General features: G+C 42.0%; 1 protein-coding gene across 3 annotated transcripts in view; it reads left to right on the top strand.

The window, feature by feature from the left end:
* Positions 1 to 17,576, top strand: part of LOC116570691 (histone-arginine methyltransferase CARM1-like) — a 261,533-nt gene that overhangs the window by 208,105 nt on the left and 35,852 nt on the right. For all 3 annotated transcript variants that reach the window (XM_032308150.1, XM_032308152.1, XM_032308151.1), the window contains 2 exons: positions 7,843 to 8,020; positions 13,037 to 13,127. In XM_032308150.1, the coding sequence (XP_032164041.1) occupies positions 7,843 to 8,020; positions 13,037 to 13,127 (269 nt within the window). The remainder of the gene's footprint in view (positions 1 to 7,842; positions 8,021 to 13,036; positions 13,128 to 17,576) is intronic.

Below are 17,576 nucleotides of genomic sequence, written 5' to 3'. Positions count from 1 at the left end.
TCATAGGGTAACTGTATTTTTAACTTTTTGAGGAACCTCCACACTGTTTCCCAAAGTGGCTGTACCAACTTGCATTCCCACCAACAGTATAAGAGGGTTCCTTTTTCTCCACATCGTCTCCAACATCTGTTGTTTCTTGCTTTTTTAATTTTGGCCATTCTAACTGGTGTAAGGTGGTATTTCAGTGTGGTTTTGATTTGAATCTCCCTGAAGGCTAATGATGATGAACATTTTTTCATCTGTCTGTTAGCCATTTGTATGTCTTCTTTGGGGAAATGTCTGTTCATGTCTTCTGCCCATTTTTTTTTTTTTGACTTGATTAATTGTTTTTTGGGTCTTGAGCTTAAGAAGTTCTTTATCTGTAGTGTCATTTGCAAAAATCTTCTCCCATTCCATAGGATGCCTCTTTGTTTTGTTGACTATTACCTTTGCTGTGCAGAAGGTTTTTATTTTGATGAAGTCCCAAAAGTTCATTTTCACTTTTGTTTATTTAAGTCATCTCTCAATTATGGTAATTTCTTTTTTTCTTTCTGATGAACCATTTTTTGAAGAAGGGCTTATGTGTGCTTTATACCCTGATTTTTTTTCCTGTTGGAAATGCGACTAGCACTTTCTCTGGATTTAATCATCTTCTGGTCATATATTTTTTCTTCTGAATTTTATAAAAATTTCTTTAAAATGTGTGTAACTAGAGAAGAGTCTAATGCAAGCTTGATTGTCTTTCACTTTTAAGATGACTTATTTTTCTGCATGAGTGCCCATGGAATTCATTCTTTTTTCTTGAAATCCAAGATCTTGATCAGAATGTGTTTCCATGTTACTATTACTGTATGAAATTTTCCTGTGATCACTGTGTATTTTTCCTGTTAGCAGAATTGGCTTTCATTTCAGGGAGATTTTTTTTCAGTGATTTATTTTTTTGCATTCTATTTTCCTATACTTCTGAGGCATAATTTCCTTTATTGCCGCTTTGTCTTCATCTGTCTTCCATGTCTGTTGGTTTCTTTCTGATCGCAGAAATCAGTATGCCTTACTTAATCTGCATTCATTATGACTATCTCAAACTTCTCTATTATTAGCATGACTTAAAACTTACTGTTATTAAACCCTTCATGCATACAAAAGAAGAGGTCAGTGCAAACGTAAGGTGTGAAGAGTACTAACCAAATGAGCCCATGTCTCCCCACAACCCAGAGGAAGAACTAGATCAATATAAAATTCCTACTTGCCTCTTCCCTCTTCCATGCCTTCCCTTCACTCTCAGAAGTTACCAACATCTTAATTTTGTGGTTAGCATAGAAAAGTTTAAAAATATAATTTAGTATGCCCTAATCAATGCAGTTTATTTCTTAGTACATTTGACTTTTTTTAATTTTCAGCATAACAGTATCATTATTTTTTCACCACACCCAGTGCTCCATGCAATCCGTGCCCTCTATAATACCTACCACCTGGTACCCCGACCTCCCACCCCCCCGCCACTTCAGACCCCTCAGATTGTTTTTCAGAGTCCATAGTCTCTCATGGTTCACCTCCCCTCACAATTTCCCCCCACTCCCTTCTCCTCTCTAACTCCCCATGTCCTCCATGCTATTTGTTATGCTCCACAAATAAGTGAAACCATATGATAATTGACTCTCTCTGCTTCACTTATTTCACTCAGCATAATCTCTTCCAGTCCCGTCCATGTTGCGACAAAAGTTGGGTATTCATCCTTTCTGATGGAGGCACAATACTCCATAGTGTATATGGACCACATCTTCCTTATCCATTTGTCCGTTGAAGGGTATCTTGGTTCTTCCACAGTCTGGCGACCATGGTCACTGCTGCTATAAACATTGGGGTACAGATGGCCCTTCTTTTCACGGCATCTGTATCTTTGGGGTAAATACCCAGGAGTTCAATGGCAGGGTCATAGGGAAGCTCTATTTTTAATTTCTTGAGGAATCTCCACACTGTTCTCCAAAGAGGCTGCACCAACTTGCATTCCCACCAAGAGTGTAAGAGGGTTCCCCTTTCTCCACATCCCCTCCAACACATGTTGTTTCTTGTCTTGTTAATTTTGGCAATTCTAACTGGTGTAAGGTGATATCTTAATGTGGTTTGAATTTGAATCTCCCTGATGGCAATGATGATGAACATGTTTTCATGTGTCTGATAGCCATTTGTATGTCTTCATTGGAGAAGTGTCTGTTCATATCTTCTGCCCATTTTTTGATATGATTGTCTGTTTTGTGTGTGTTGGGTTTGAGGAGTTCATTATAGATCCTGGAATCATACTATATATTCTTCAGCAGTCTGCTTTCTTCCCCCTAAAATTTTGTTTTGAAAGTAACTTATGTGAACACATGGACCTCTGGTTCTTTCTCACTGTTGAATAGTATTCTAAGTATGAACATGCCACTATTTATTCATTCATTTCCCTGTTGGTAGTTACTTCTGGCTTATTGTAAATTTTCATCTTACGATTACCAATATTATTATAAAAAATGTAGTATAACTTATCTTGTGTATGTGTTCAAATATTCCTCTGGAGTGTGTATTTGTAGGTGGTGATGTTTCTGAGTTACAGAATGAGTACTTCTTCAGCTTTATTGATGCCAAATGGTTATAAATAATTTGAATGCAAAGTATTTTCTTCCTGCACATTAGTTATGTGTGATTCCATAATTGTGTCGCTTTACTTCTTGACTTATTTTATTGCACCTAAAATCTCTTATTTAACCTCAGTTCTACTGCCTTATTATCTTGTCTTTCTTTCTTTATTTCTTTCTCTCTTTCTTTCTTAAGATTTTATTTTATTTATTTGAGAGAGAGAGAGAGAGGGAGAGAAAGAGATCACAAGCAGTCAGAGAGACAGGCAGAGGGGAAGGGGGAAACAGACCCCCTGCTGAGCAGAGAGCCCAATGTGGGGCTTGATCCCAGGACCCTGAGATATGACCTGAGCTGAAAGCAGAGGCTTAACCCACTGAGACACCCAGGCACCCCTCATCTTGTCTTTGAACTCTTGTTGAATTTCAGCTGTGTTCTCTTTGATATATTTCTCTGTACTTTCTCCTTTGATTTGATCCTGAAATGACACTGAAGGGATTGGTGCTATTATTATTATTCTCATTTTATAGGTGAATAAAAGGACTTTGAAGAAATTTTGTGTCTTGGCCACAGTCATACGGGTAGCAGGTGGAGAATCCAACACCAGCACCCAAGACTGTCACCTCCAAAACACTTGCTCTTCCCTCCTCTTTGAGGCAGAATATAATTAAATACTCACATATAGTTTAGCTTTGAAGCCCAAGTAAGCTTCCATACTGAGCAGGCAAATAAGCAACACATATTTAACACATGTAACTCAATGAAAAACCCCCTAAGTGAGACAGGAATGGCAGGGTACCAAGTGAAATTATTACCCTCTTTATCCTGGAAGTTCTAGTGATACTAAAGGGATGGATTCTGCTGCTGCCACAACCAAAGGGTGTGCATGTGTGTGCAGCATGTGTGTGTGTGTGCACGCGCACATGGGTGTGCCTGCATGGGGTGTGTGTGTGTGTGTGTGTGTGTGTGTGCACAGCATAAGCAACTAATAAAAGTGACAGAACTGCTGACGGGTTTTGAAACCAATGTCATTCCAAGGAGACAGGAGCAAAACAACATGTGGGTTTGCTTATACCTTGACGGTGTCTGAGGAGATGAGCTGTTAGTGGAGACTCCCTCTTTCCTGAACTCTTGGAGAAGGACTAGGTCACACAGGGAGAATCTGTACAGCAGTGAACATGGTGGATGACAGAGCCTGCCTCTGGTTAGCAACCCTTTTTCAGCATGTGGAGGGATATATTGAGGCTCATTTTTTCCACCGGAAAGGATAGTTCTACTGAGTTTCAGTTTTGAAAGAATGGTGTACGAAATGGCAGGCTAGCACAAAATTTTGTGTGCTGAGAATGTTGGTAGCCAAAAGTGAAGGAAGGCAGCAATGTTGCCTCAGAGAATAGAGTATCTGATATTCAGAATTAGCTATTCTCATGGCTTAGACCTATTATTTGTTGAGTATATGTCCTGTTTCTCAGACATCTTTGTCAAAGAATTGTATTCAAACTTAGGATTATCAAATGAACTCCTTTCCTTGTTTCCCAAAGATTGATCTGCAGGAGATAAATTAATGTTCAGTGAAAAAAGAACTGCAAAGCAACCAGATAAGACTGCTTGTCTTTGATTTAACCAAGCCAAAGTTTTCTTTTCTGTAAAATTCTTCAAAGCAATTAATATGCTAATGGATTCTGAATTTGTAAGTGGGATATATATTATAGAGGAGTTCCAAAATTATTTGATCATGAAGCTCCTATGTTCACGGACTCCAGGAATATATTTGGGGGGAAATTTGGCTTTCTTCCATTCATAAAATATGAGCACTTGAAGTAGTCTGAGAACAACTCCAGTTTTAAACTTTCATTTTGCATGGAGGGAGACCAAAATTTATAGGGTTTAAGTGACTTTCCCAAGGTCACCCAGCTCTTTGGTGGTAAAGGCAGAACTAGAATTCCTATCTTCAGATTCCTGATCTAGTGTTCTTTGAACGTGGCCCACAGTAAATGAAGTCATGTGAGGCAGTGACTTACAACCAGGCCTCTGTGCCCACTTCCAAAAACGTGCTATTTCCTTCTTTGCCAGTGAAAATGATGAGGCTCAGAATTCTTTCCTTTGAATCTCAAATTGCCCTTCTGACAGCTCACACAATCCTCTTTCCAAAGCCTTGTTATATCTCTGATGTTCCCGGGGATTCAGTAGCCTAGAATTATTTTCTGTAAATTAGTGGTATAGGGGAATACCATGCTCAATTGGATGTCCATTCATATTGGTCCCTCCAGCGAAACTTAGAAAAGCTCCCCTTCCAGCTTTCTGGTCCAAGTGGATGAGTGGTTTTATACATGAACAAGTAGACAGTCTCATACCCCACAAGCAGAATTTAGGAGGAGCTTAAAATCTAGACATGGAATCCCTTTGTGATAGTCCATGGAGCAGTGTGTATCAGAAATCTTTCCATCTGTACCCCAATGTTCATAGCAGCAATGGCCACGGTTGCCAAACTGTGGAAAGAACCAAGATGCCCTTCAATGGACGAATGGATAAGGAAGATGTGGTCCATATACACTATGGAGTATTATGCCTCCATCAGAAAGGATGGAAATCCAACTTTTGTAGCAACATGGACGGGACTGGAAGAGATTATGCTGAGTGAAATAAGTCAAGCAGAGAGAGTCAATTATCATATGGTTTCACTTATTTGTGGAGCATAACAAATAGCATGGAGGACATGGGGAGTTAGAGAGGAGAAGGGAGTTGAGGGAAATTGGAAGGGGAGATGAACCATGAGAGACTATGGACTCTGAAAAACAATCTGAGGGTTTTGAAGGGGTGGGGGTGGGAGGTTGGGGGATCCAGGTGGTGGGTATTGGAGAGGGCACGGATTGCATGGAGCACTGGGTGTGGTGCAAAAATAATGAATACTGTTATGCTGAAAAAATAAAAAATTAAAAAAAAAAGAAATCTTTCCAGTTTCCATCCTCTTTAAATTTGAAGGAAACAATGCAAAGTCTGCTTCCATATTTAACTACATTGTTTGTCAATGCACTATTGTCATAATGAAAAATTTAATATAACCAGATTGTTCAGTAACATGGTGTTGAAGAAATGAATCAAGATATTTTTATGAAATACTATATAGCTGGTAGAAATTTTGTTGTAAAAAACTTTATGGAATGATATTTACTACAGAACTTCCTAAGAGGTGTGCCAGGACTGAGATACCAATTTCCTTTTTTCCCATGGAGCTACTCAGGATCTACTGTGGCCCGAACCCCCAGCTCAAATATCTCAAGCTGCCAAATGTTTGCATAAACAGAGATATACTCGCATGTCTACTAGGGCATATGCTTTGCCTACATCTGGATAGGGCAATATAAATGATCTTTATTTTCATGTGTTTGCTCATCTGCATTTCTCTTTTTTAGTTAATTTCTCTTTTTTAGTTTATTTAATAAAAATAAGAGAGAGTAATAATAATTTTAACGCTTACATAGTCCTTAATATGCTTCGTCTTGTTTTTTGTTTCCTCAAGGAGGTCTATGAAGTAGGCACTACTATTATTCTTTTTATTATATAAGGGCTATTTTTAAATTCCATATCGGAAGCTATTAAGAACTAGACAAGTTGACGCAGGCAGAAAGGAGAAGGTGGAAATGAGACATATGGAAGGTAGAAAGAAGAAAACATAGTCACTAATTGTCTGTGGGAAGCAACTCTGCCCCCAGGATATTGATGATTATCATATTCATGACCAAAAAGGAATTCAAGGAAATAAAAGATTGTATAGAAGTTTTAAGAAAGCCTAGGGGAATGGTTAGTTTTCTAGAAGAAGCTGAGGTGGGCTCCTTGCTTGTTGATATTGAGATGAAAAAGCGTGGTGGTGGAAAAGTCCGGTGATGAAGGAGCTCAGGTGAGTCAGAGAACCGAAGGCTGTGGTTGGGCACCTATCCACGTTGCAGCCCCAGCAGAGCTGTGCCAATGAGTGGATCCTCCTGAGAACAGAATGTGCAGAGAAGAGCAGGGCGCCAAAATCCTTAACCTTTAGGCTTTGTCTCCATAGTGGCGAACCCCACCAGCCCCATGAACTAGACCTCCCTGAGTGGCAAGATGATAGAGCAGAATTCTGGGAGTCTTTGGGCAAGGGTCAAGGTTGACAGTGGATGACATGTTCAAACACTGTTCTTCCATTGTTTTTCCTTAGGTCAGAGATTCATGTGGTTTTTTTTTTTTTTAAGCATAAGTAGAAAAGACATTTAATAAGCTTGTGGGGCATGGGTTGGTAAGGAGCACCCTAGAAGGAGGGGCTCAAAGTGAAAGGAACCCTAGCTCTGTGAAGAAGTGATCAGAAATGGAAAAGATACCACTGATTCATGACAAATGCGTGGCGTGCTGCGTTTATGTTGAAGAAAGGGATTGAGTTATGAAAATGCAAAATGGAAGGTCTCTTTGTGTAAATACAACGAGCAAACCTCTAGGAGGCTCAGGGAGCCACAGCTCAAACAGAGTGTGCTGGGTATATTTATGCTGGTGCATTCAAGAGGTTTATTAGGAAATATGTTTTTCAGGCAGTAGAAAGACATAAATGTAATAATGCGATCTCTTTCTCATATTTGGCATTAAGAAGAAATATATTAGAAATACAATAAATACTTATCTCTTCAAAGTCCCAGTTTTAAGGGAATTCAAAATTATTAAATAGAATGCAGAGGACATCAAAGAAAAATGAGTACATAACTGTAGAATGTACTTCTAAAGAAAAGTAAATGAAAATGCTATTATTTATTTTTGGAATCAAGAGACCAAAGGATAATTTAATGAGGATCAGGATCATTAATTTTGCACGATTACCATCCAGTGCTTTTAGGCATCTTCGTTCCAGGTAGGATGATGGGAAATAAGCAGACACCTTTCATTTAAAAAACAGTTCCCCAGCACTGCACGCCCATATATATGCACACACACGTGTGTGTGTTTGTGTAAAGAGTCTGGAGGGGTAGACATCAAAGGATCAAAAGTTATTATTTGTATGGGGTACAGTTATGGATGTTTTTGTATCTTTCATATGTGTATCTACTAAGTTGTCTGTAGTCAACATGAAATATGTGGACAATAAGAAAAATCAGGTTATTTTTTAAGGCATTTTAGAGACATAGATATGTCACTTCCCTCTCCTCCCTATCACTATGTCAACCCTCAATCTGTAAAACTGATTTTTTTCCAAGAAGTCTGTGTGACGGTCCTGATCCCCTGTTTTATCTTCTTCAGATGCTGGTGAAAAATAACCACCTTTGCGACAAGATCATTGTTGTGCCAGGGAAAATTGAAGACATCTCTCTTCCTGAGGCTGTGGATGTGATCATTTCCGAACCGATGGGATACATGCTCTTCAATGAAAGGATGCTGGAGAGTTACCTTCATTCCAAAAAATGGCTGAAAGCCAGTGGTGAGTTGGCCAAGTCCTGATTCCGAAGAGTTTGTCCTCCTCCTTTCCCCATATTTAATTTCGGATGGAAAGGAAGACAGGGCATTTCTACTGTACCATTTTTAAAAATTTTCTCATCTTAACCTTTCACAAGAGATGAGCTAGTCTCCAGCCATGAAGTTGTAGGTGTGGGTTGTGTACTGCATGGTATTAAATATGGTACAGAGGGCCAGTTCAGAGTTATGTGTTTCTGTCCCGTTTCTATCACTGTCTTCCTCAATGAACTTCACCTACCACTTGACCTGTTGACTTAAGTTTTCTCATCTGGATTTTAAAAATGATCTCGAAGAAAAGTGATCTCTCAAGCCCCTTTAAGTGTTGGCTTTCTATAATATGAGAAACTCTCCGAGACCTGCTCATTCTTTCCGACGTATTCCTCTCCTACCGTGTCTCCCTTTCCCTATGATCAGTACATGTACTTGGTCAGTACATATACATATACATGATCAGTACATACACATATACATCAGTACATATCCAGTATTCTTTCTGTGCTTTTCAAGTATCTACATGTGCTGAGCAATCTGCGTACATTAATTTGTGGAAACCTTCCCAAGGGTGAGTGATGGAAGTTTTTAATGTATTTGGAAGGTCAGTCCTGAGGTTCTTGGTGATGTTATATTCCTTCCACAGGGGACATTTGGTGGCGTCTGGAGACATTTTGAGTTGTTACAGTGCGGGAGGGGTAATATTGTCATCCAGTGGGGAAAAAAAGCCAGGTGTGCTGATAAACATCCTTTGGGGTACAAGACAGACCCCTACCCCATCCAAGAGTTATCCAGCCCCAAATATCAACAGTACCAAGACTGACACCTGACTTCCCTGGAGGCACCATTCCCACCCCCAGTTTACAAAGGGAAAATTGAGGCACAGCGGGAGAAAACAACTCGGCAGGGACACACCTCTGGTAAATGACAGAGCAGGGATTTGAACCCAGGTCTCTCTGACCCTGAAGCCCACACTCCTGACTCCTGCGCACACACACTATTTTTCCATCCCTTACTAGGGAGAGGGGACACATTTTCACAGAATGGTTTTTCAAGTAAAACACAGAAAGTAATTGGTCAGTTTTAAAAGTGGCAGCTCCCATTAGAATTGTGGCACCTTACCCAGGATGTCTCTCCCCGCCTTGGTAGCCAGCGGGGACAAAACGGTGACCACCAGGGCAGCTCTGATTCAGCACGTCAAGCAGTATACGCACAGCAGTGCGGGCAGGTAAGGAAAGCTTGAGGCTCATCCGTAATTCCCTGCATGCTTCAGAATATAGGGGTTCAGAGATAGACTCTTGAAAAAAACCTCATGCAAAAATAAATAAATAGACAAAATGTACTGAATGTCAGAAACTGCATTCGCATGCCGATGGTGAAACAGCCCAGGATGGTCTCGGAAGCTTTGTGTTTATGCGATGAAATTGAACTGTGGAAGTGAGATCATAAAGGACCAGTTGGATTTCCTACTCAGTGCCCCTCAGAAGGAATTTTTATATTTTTGTCTGGATTTTTTTTTTTTTCAAAATGTCTAGGTACTTGGCTGTTGGTGAGATTCTGAACATGCTTAATTCATGTGCATCTGTGGGGGCACCTCCAAACTGAATATCTAGGCTTAATATCTCCCACTCCTTCCCCTCCCAAGTATTTGTAATAGGTATGAAACTTTTACTGGGCTGTGTATCTTTAGACAAGGAGAAATGAATACTGATTCTATCTTCTTTTTAACCCGTGTGTTCCTGAGGGCAGGAGGCTTGATTTTTTCCAGTTTTCTTTTTAAAGATTTTATTTATTTATTTATCAGAGAGAGAGAGAGAGAGAGAGAGAGAGAGCACAAGCCGGGGGAGCAACAGAGAGGGGCTGGATCCCAGGACCCCAAGATCATGACCTGAGCCGAAGGCAGACACCCAAGCAACTGAGCCACCCAGGCGTCCCTATTTTTTCTAGTTATTTTTATTTTCCACCAAAATAAGATGTAATGTACAACGCCAAATAATGACATAAAGACTTCTAATGAAAAATAGTAACCCCGTTTTGCCCCAGCTCTCCCTGCCCTGAGACTACTACCCTCCCTGAAGGCCTTCCCTCTCCCTTCCATTTGGGACTTCTTCCCCTTACTTACCGGCATATTTTGATACAAAATTATCATACGGCTATTTTCGTTACTCTCTGGTTGAGAAGTGTGCTCTCCTGCACAGCATTTTCCTCCCTGCTGGGGGTGCTCTTGTTCCCCGCCCCGTCTTCTCAATGTATTCATGCAGGTGCTCAGTTCCTTTCCCAGACCCTCGAGGCCAGGTAGATTTCTGAATCGAGAATCTGAAGGACTTGGGAAAGGTGATGGACTCCTCTGCTGTGGATTGCTTACGGCCTGCAGTGGAGTCTGAGGCCCCACCGTGTGACGAAACACATCGTATTTCTGCAACAAACCGTATGAATATGGATACCAAAGGGGATAAATAAAGACTGTAAAGAAACTCGTGTCAGTTCAGGTCAGATTTTGCCATCAGATGATGTTGCTGCAAATGTGCCCAAAACTCTAACTTCAAGGGCTTTCGGGACCCAATTGAATATAAAGAAATATGGACCGAGATCATCATTTGGTCGAATCCGTAATCAGTGCTTAGGTTATTGTGACAATGTACATATCGTTCTGAGCTGAGCCAGGTGGCAAAGTGGGTGCATGAGATTTTCAATTTTCTCATGAAACCTTTTGTTTTTCTCGGAGTTAGTTTTCACTAGCTTGGTTTTTGATATGCTCGTGACTAATTATTTCCATGCTCTAAGGAGACTAACAGATCCTATCAATATTTAGTCAGTAGGAGCCTTCCTCCTGTGGGTGCTCTGTTCTCTTCTCCCCCACGTGCCGTGGTTCTTCTCCAGCTCCGCCCCACGCCCGCCATATTTGACTTCCCATCACCATTTTCTCGCCTCTTCTCTCTGTGCCCTCTTCATCTGTGGCCTCACAGATGAGGCTCCGCCCCTGGGTTTGCCCTTCTACTTACTAGCTCTATGACTGTGACCGAGTCACTTCAAGTTCCCTGTTCCTTAGCTTTTGGAGAAAAAGTACTTGAGAAGTTAACTTTTTATGGACCCTTTGTATTACCATTTTGCAGGGTAGAGAATTGGAACTTGGACGCAATTTTTAATCAGTGTTTTTAAGACCTCTCTCTTTGGTTTCTGGTTTCCAGTGTTGCCGTTGAATGGTCCAGTGGCCTTCTGACTCCCGATCCTTTAGAGTGACAGCATTTTCCCCTCTGAATGCTTTTAGTATATTGATTTATTTCTAGCCTTACTGTGAAGCTTTTAAAATTCTTGTCTTGGGCATGGAGTGAGAATGTTTAATCAGGAGATTCCTCTTCTTCAACTATGAGAATTTTTCTTGTATTTTTACCTTTGATGACCTCCTCCCCTCCGTTTTAGATCCTTGGAATTCCTGTTAGGCTTGAGGCTCAGAGCACCTCGGAAGCTTCCCACGTTTACACAAATACTGATACATGTTGCTTTCCTAAGATTGTTTAACATCCTTCTGTTTTAAAATTAAGAACGCACTAGGCAGTCATTATTGTTTTGAAACCTGTGCAGGAGATTCAGGTGGGCACATGTGAATGTTGTTAACAATCATGCTTTTTCTCCATTTTTGAAAATACCCTAAACAAAACGGTCTGTTCTGGGTGTTCTACCTACTAGAAGTTCAGTTAGTTGAGTGTTTGAGGCTTTGCCTCCAGCTCAGGTCATGGTCCCAGGGTCCCAGGGTTGAGGCCCGCGTGGGGCTCGCTGCTCAGTGGGGAGCCTGCTTCTCCCTCTCTCTCTGCCTGCCTCTCTGCCTACTTGTGATCTCTGTCAAATAAATAAATAAAATCTTTTTTAAAAAGTAAAGAAAAACAGCCAATCTGTTCGATTTAAACAGGCATCAAAGGGAACATAGTTAGCGTGTGGGCTGTGGCCTCACAGATGAGGCTCCGCCCCTGGATTTGCCCTTCCACTCACTAGCTCTATGACTATAGCTGAGTCACTTCAAGTTCCCTGTTTCTTAGTTTACCCATTTGTAAAGTGGGGGTGTAATAATAGAACTTACTGTATTTTATGATGAGGATTAAATGAATCAATACAGGGAAAACCCATAGAAAAGATCATGGCAAAATCTTAAATTAATTTTGATCAAGAAATTTTAGGTGTTAACTTTTGTGACAGCACCTCCAGTTTCTAAAGCGATACTCACTTCTGAGGTAGGGTTAGTAGTTCATCTTTCTTTTATGTGCCGGATCATTAAAGATTATGAGAAAGAGTCTCCCTAGAAATGACAAGAATAATAACATTGATCGCTGTGTTGGCCCACTTGGGAACGCTGGGCTTCAGGCATGCCAGGCTAGGTGTTTGTCTGCCCACTGCGGAACCTGCCTTTCCTTCCCCCTGGTGACTGGGAAGGTCAGGAACAACAAACAAGAGTGGGTGTCCCAGCAAGGAGGATGGCGACCACCGCCCCCACCCTACCCCCCACCCCCCAAGAAGCAGAGCCTCCAGCAGCACTGAAGAAGATCGTCAGCATGATTCCCCTTGGACAGGGTCTCAGAATGGAAATGACAGTGGGATAGAATGACGGGGGGTGAATTATCTTCAGAGCTGTTTTTACAATAAGTAGGATTTTTAAAAAATGAAGAAAGTGCGCAGAATTCCCAGCCCAGGGCGTACGGAAAGGAAAAAGCTGACAGCAGAGAAGACAGGACACCGGGTTAAATGCCTCTCCTAAGACTCCGCGAGCTTTTCTCATAACATAGCTCTGTGACTGCGCTAGGATTCTTCTTTATTTTTCCTCCAATCTTCTGCCTAATTTTTTTAATCCTTGCTTAGAGGCAAAATTGTATTTCAGCCTCTTGGGTAATAACTGAAATAGGACGAGAGAGTGGCGTTGGTCCGGTGGCGGGTGAGTGTCCCCCTGCAGTCGGAAGGTGGCGCTCGTCAACATCTGGGTCTGTTGTCTCTTGCTCATTAGGAATGATGTTCCCGACATTTGGCGACATCCACTTGGCCCCCTTTTCTGACGAACAGCTCTACATGGAACACTACTCCAGAGCCAACTTTTGGTAACGTTCTCTCCTCTCTTCCATTCTTTCTCCTTTAGAGTGAGCCAGAGTTTCTGGTTTGGGTTTACCATCTGGGGTTATATAAATGGCGGGGGGTGGGGGTGGGGTGCCGTGCACTGTGGGATGTTCAGCTGGACCCCTGGCTGCTGCCTACTAGAGGCCAGTAGTGCCTTTCCCCTAGTTGTGACCACCAAAAATGTCTCCAGATACTGCCGAATGTCCGCAGCAGGGGAAGGGGTCATAAAGTCATCCCCTGTTGAGAACCCCTGGAGTGGACAAACCCGGGAGCTCCTGAGCAGGTGGCCTCTAGCTGGAACGACAGCATCCGCCCCTACTGCGGCCCCTCCCTTCCCCCTTAACGTTATCTATTCCCTGGGCTCAGGGCCGCGGCTTCTGTTAGAAGGGACCTTGGTCAGAGGACAGGGCAATCAGTACATCGCAAGGTAAAGGAGTCGATCAAAACATTTTTCTTGGAGTTTTCGCACTGATGGGCTCTTGGCTTTTGGACATTTCACTTCACCTTGATAGCCTGGGTTTCTTCATTTGGAGAATGAGAACTAATACAAAACAACCGGCTCTAAGCCAGCATTCCGTCTGGCATTGTTTTTTGAGCACTGGTTTTTGTAAGGAGAAAGAGGGAAAGAGAGCGATGATATTGGACCCATGGGAGGGAGGAGCCGAACAGACAGCATCCGAGTAGGAATGTTAGGTGTGTAGGAGGACAGGCATGCGCTGGCAGATGGGTGGGGAGGGTGCTAAAATGTAGGCTCTGAGTTCCAGCTGACGTATGCAGAACCTTCCAACACGCAGATAGCCACAGCGCATTTCTGGGTTTTTTCTCTTTGTAATCCTGCCTCTTGGTGAAGAAGCAGCCAAAATGTGCTTTGGTTTCCCAGGCTACAAGTTCTTTGAAGAGTAGGGTCAAAGGGCTAAAATTTATTCTTCTCTCTGATTTTTTTTTTCTTGTAAAATAGGCTTTCCTAGCACAGATTTGCATTTCATGGTTTCTGCTCAGTCTGTAATTTTGAAACTCCCAAGCCACATGCTTCCTAATGGGGGTGAACGCCTCTTGGTGTGTGATGGGGGCCACCTTAATTATGATCATTGTTCTCTGAGGTCATGCTGACCCAGAATGTTTATATTTTAACCATAAACTTCCTGAGTCGGTGACGAGGTTGGAGAGGCAGGGATTCCAGGTAGCAGAATCGACCAGATTACGTCCCCCAGTGGGACAGCAGGGGAGCGCGTTGTCCCGGCAGTGCTGGCGCGACTTCCCCGCTCTACCATCTGCTGCCATCTTGGTACCTTGAGAACGAATGTTAATGATCACAGTGGATTGGCCTGGCTCACCATCAGCATACAAACATACTGCTATTTATTCCATCTCAAAAGAAAAAATAACCTTTTTTTATCTCTCACTTCCCCAGTTAACCACCACCCATCTCTCTTAGTCCCTTTGCTGCAAAACTCCTCAAAAAGCATTCTATCCTCCTAGTCTCCAAGACTTTGCTTCAGTTTCTCTCTTAAGACATCCCTCCGTGATGGCTCTTACCAAGGCCCCCGGTGTGCTGACCTCCACATCGCTAACCAGTGTCCATCCTTCCTTGTCTGCTTATTGAACCCAGAACCCTTATTTGAGCAGCATTTGAAATGCTTTGCAATCTTTTAATTTCTCTTCTGCCTCACGGGTCACTTTTTCAACAAATCCTTCACTGGTTGTTGCTTGTCTCCTTCACCTACTGATGTAGGAGCGCCCCTGGACACAGTCTTGGACCTCCTCTTTGTCCATTTATTGCCTTGGTGAGCTCACCCATTCCTTAGCTTCAGATGCCATATGTATGCTAATGATTCCCAAGGATATTGTCCTCTAGCTCACACATGTCCTGGGAACTGCATATTTTTATACCCAGTGGCCTCTTGGACATTCCCCCTTACAGAGACTTACCATCTAAACTCAACACCTCATCTCCCCCACACCCACCACACCCCAAATCTGCTCTACTCATAGTCTTTCCATCTCACTTGATGATAACACTGTCCTCCCAATCATTCAGGCCCGAAACCATGGAGGCCCTTCTTTCTTTGTCCCCGTATCTAAACCATGAAGAAATTCTGTTGGCTCTACTTTTGAACTCTACCCAGAATCTGTCCTATTCTTATTATATTCTCTGTTCTCCCTTGTTCCCAACGCTGTCATCCCTCATCTTGATTACTGCTATAGCTTCTTAACCTGTCTGTTCCCAGCATTCCCAAAGCCTTCTGGTAAATTCTGTCCGGTCTGTTTTCTCATTTCCTATGACCGTGTTCGTTCAACTCCAGCCACACAGGTGTCCTTGCTGATTTTCAGGCATATGCAACCACCTCGGAGCCTTTGCTTTTGCTCATCTTTCTATGTGGAACACTTTTCCCCCAATATTCACGTGGCTGATCCCTTCACCTCCATAAAGTCTGCCAAAATGCCAGCTCTCCTGGGCATCCTGTTTAAAATGGTAGCCACAGCACTCATCATCCCAATCCCACTTTTTCTGCTTTGTGTTTTTGCTTTAGCACTTACTGCTTCCCAAAGACATACAACCCCTTTATTTATTATGGTTCATTGTCAGCGTCCTTCCTGATCGCGTGTAAGCACCACAAAGCCCAGGTTCTGTCATATTTCACTAATGTATCCTAAGCACCCTCCATCCCAAGTGCCTGTCACATAGCAGATCCTCAATAAATATTTTTGAATGGGTAAAACCTCCAGTAATCTCAAGTAAGTACACCAGTAATTACTATTAAGAGGTTAGGTGTCATCTCTTTGATTTTTAAAAAAAAATTTTTACAAAGTTAGGATAATACCATAAATCTCATTTTGTAGCTCTTTTACTTTTTAAATTTTTATTTATTTTTATTTTGTTTTGATTTCAATACCTTGTTGATAGGTTCTCCTATCTTCACAATATTCTCTTGCTGCAGAGTATTTCTTTTGTGACAATATCATAATTCATCAGCTTGAGCTCCAGTGCTAAATATTATTTTAATTGCTTATTGAATCCTATAAATTTTACAAGAAACAACACTAAGGTATTGTTTCTATATTCTAGCAGTATATAGAATGTTATAAAATTTTGTATCCTAAATTCCGTAAGAACACTAAAGTGAGCATCCTTTTATAGAAATCATGGTTTGCATTCTGATTATTTCCTTACAATAAATTGCTAGAAGCAGAATTACTGGACCAAAAGGTGTGAAGAAGGATCTTTAAAAAAATTATTCTTATATATTGCCAAATTGCCCTGTAGAAAAGTTTTACCAATTAACACTTCCACCAGAAGTATATGAGAATGTCTGCTGAGTCTTGCCCATACGGGCTATGTTTTTTTAAATGCCAATTTGATTCAAAAAAAAAAAAAAATGGTGGCCAGTTTATTTTTAATCTGTATGTCTTTGGTCGCTAGTGCATTTGAACGGTTTTATTTTTAGTCAACAAACACACAAAAAAATGTTTTAAAAAACATATAGTTAACAAAATTCAAAGCCTTCACTCTCCTTGTAACTCCCCTTCCTCTATGAAGAGGTCTCTGTGTTAGGCGACTGCATGCGGGCCTTTGGTCGCATTGGTGCGGGGAACAGGTGGTGAAAGTGTGCACAGTTTTTATTAGAAGAGGCAGAGAAGTGGAAGTGCTGGCAGAGTGGAGGGAGAGAGGTGCAAATAATGATGATGGTGGTGGTGGTGGTGGTGGTGGCGGTGGTGGTGGTGGCAGTTTAGGTATATGCTAAAGAAGGGAGCCGAGAAGCTGAGGGATAACTGGCGAAGTCAGGGCGTTAAATATAACCAGTGATCAGTCCTCACCTGAACTTGTCATCTGGGACACTTGGCCCCAGGGACTCCTCACTTTACTTCTAAAGCCTAAACCTGGTTTTCCTCCTTCCTTATCGGCCCCGACCTTGTCTCCTCTGCTGATTCTTCCTCATGACCCAAGTCTTCAGTGTTGGATTGATTCCACGTTGGCTCTTACTGTCTTCCCCTTTTTGTCTCTACTCGCCTCCTGACTGGTCTCATTGCCTCTCCTGAGCTGTAAATATTGTCTTTACGCCAGCAACTCCTGTAGGGAGAACTCCAGCCTAGAACTCTCCCTGGAACCATAGACTTCAGGTGTCCAACTGGCTGTTGACAGCTCTACTTGGAGGTTGTCTCTTGGGCATCTTAAATTCAGCGTATCCAAAATCAAGCTGCTAACCTTCGTCACCAACCCCTGCTCACCGCTGCAACACACAAACACAAGCAAAACCAAAAAACCCTGCTTCTACTGCAGTCCCACAAGCCTTTCAACTTATTTCCTCTTTTTAAACAGCGACCAGAATGATCTTGATAACGTAGATTTCAGATCACAGTCTTCCTCTGCTCAAAACCTCCAGTGGCTTCCCACCTTCTATTGTCATGAAAGTCAAAGTTCTCACCAGGGGTGG

The sequence above is a fragment of the Mustela erminea genome, chromosome 12, assembly GCF_009829155.1.
Source record: "Mustela erminea isolate mMusErm1 chromosome 12, mMusErm1.Pri, whole genome shotgun sequence".
NCBI lineage: Eukaryota > Metazoa > Chordata > Mammalia > Carnivora > Mustelidae > Mustela > Mustela erminea.
Note: the sequence above shows the minus strand (reverse complement) of the source record. Positions and strands in the feature narration are given on the sequence as shown.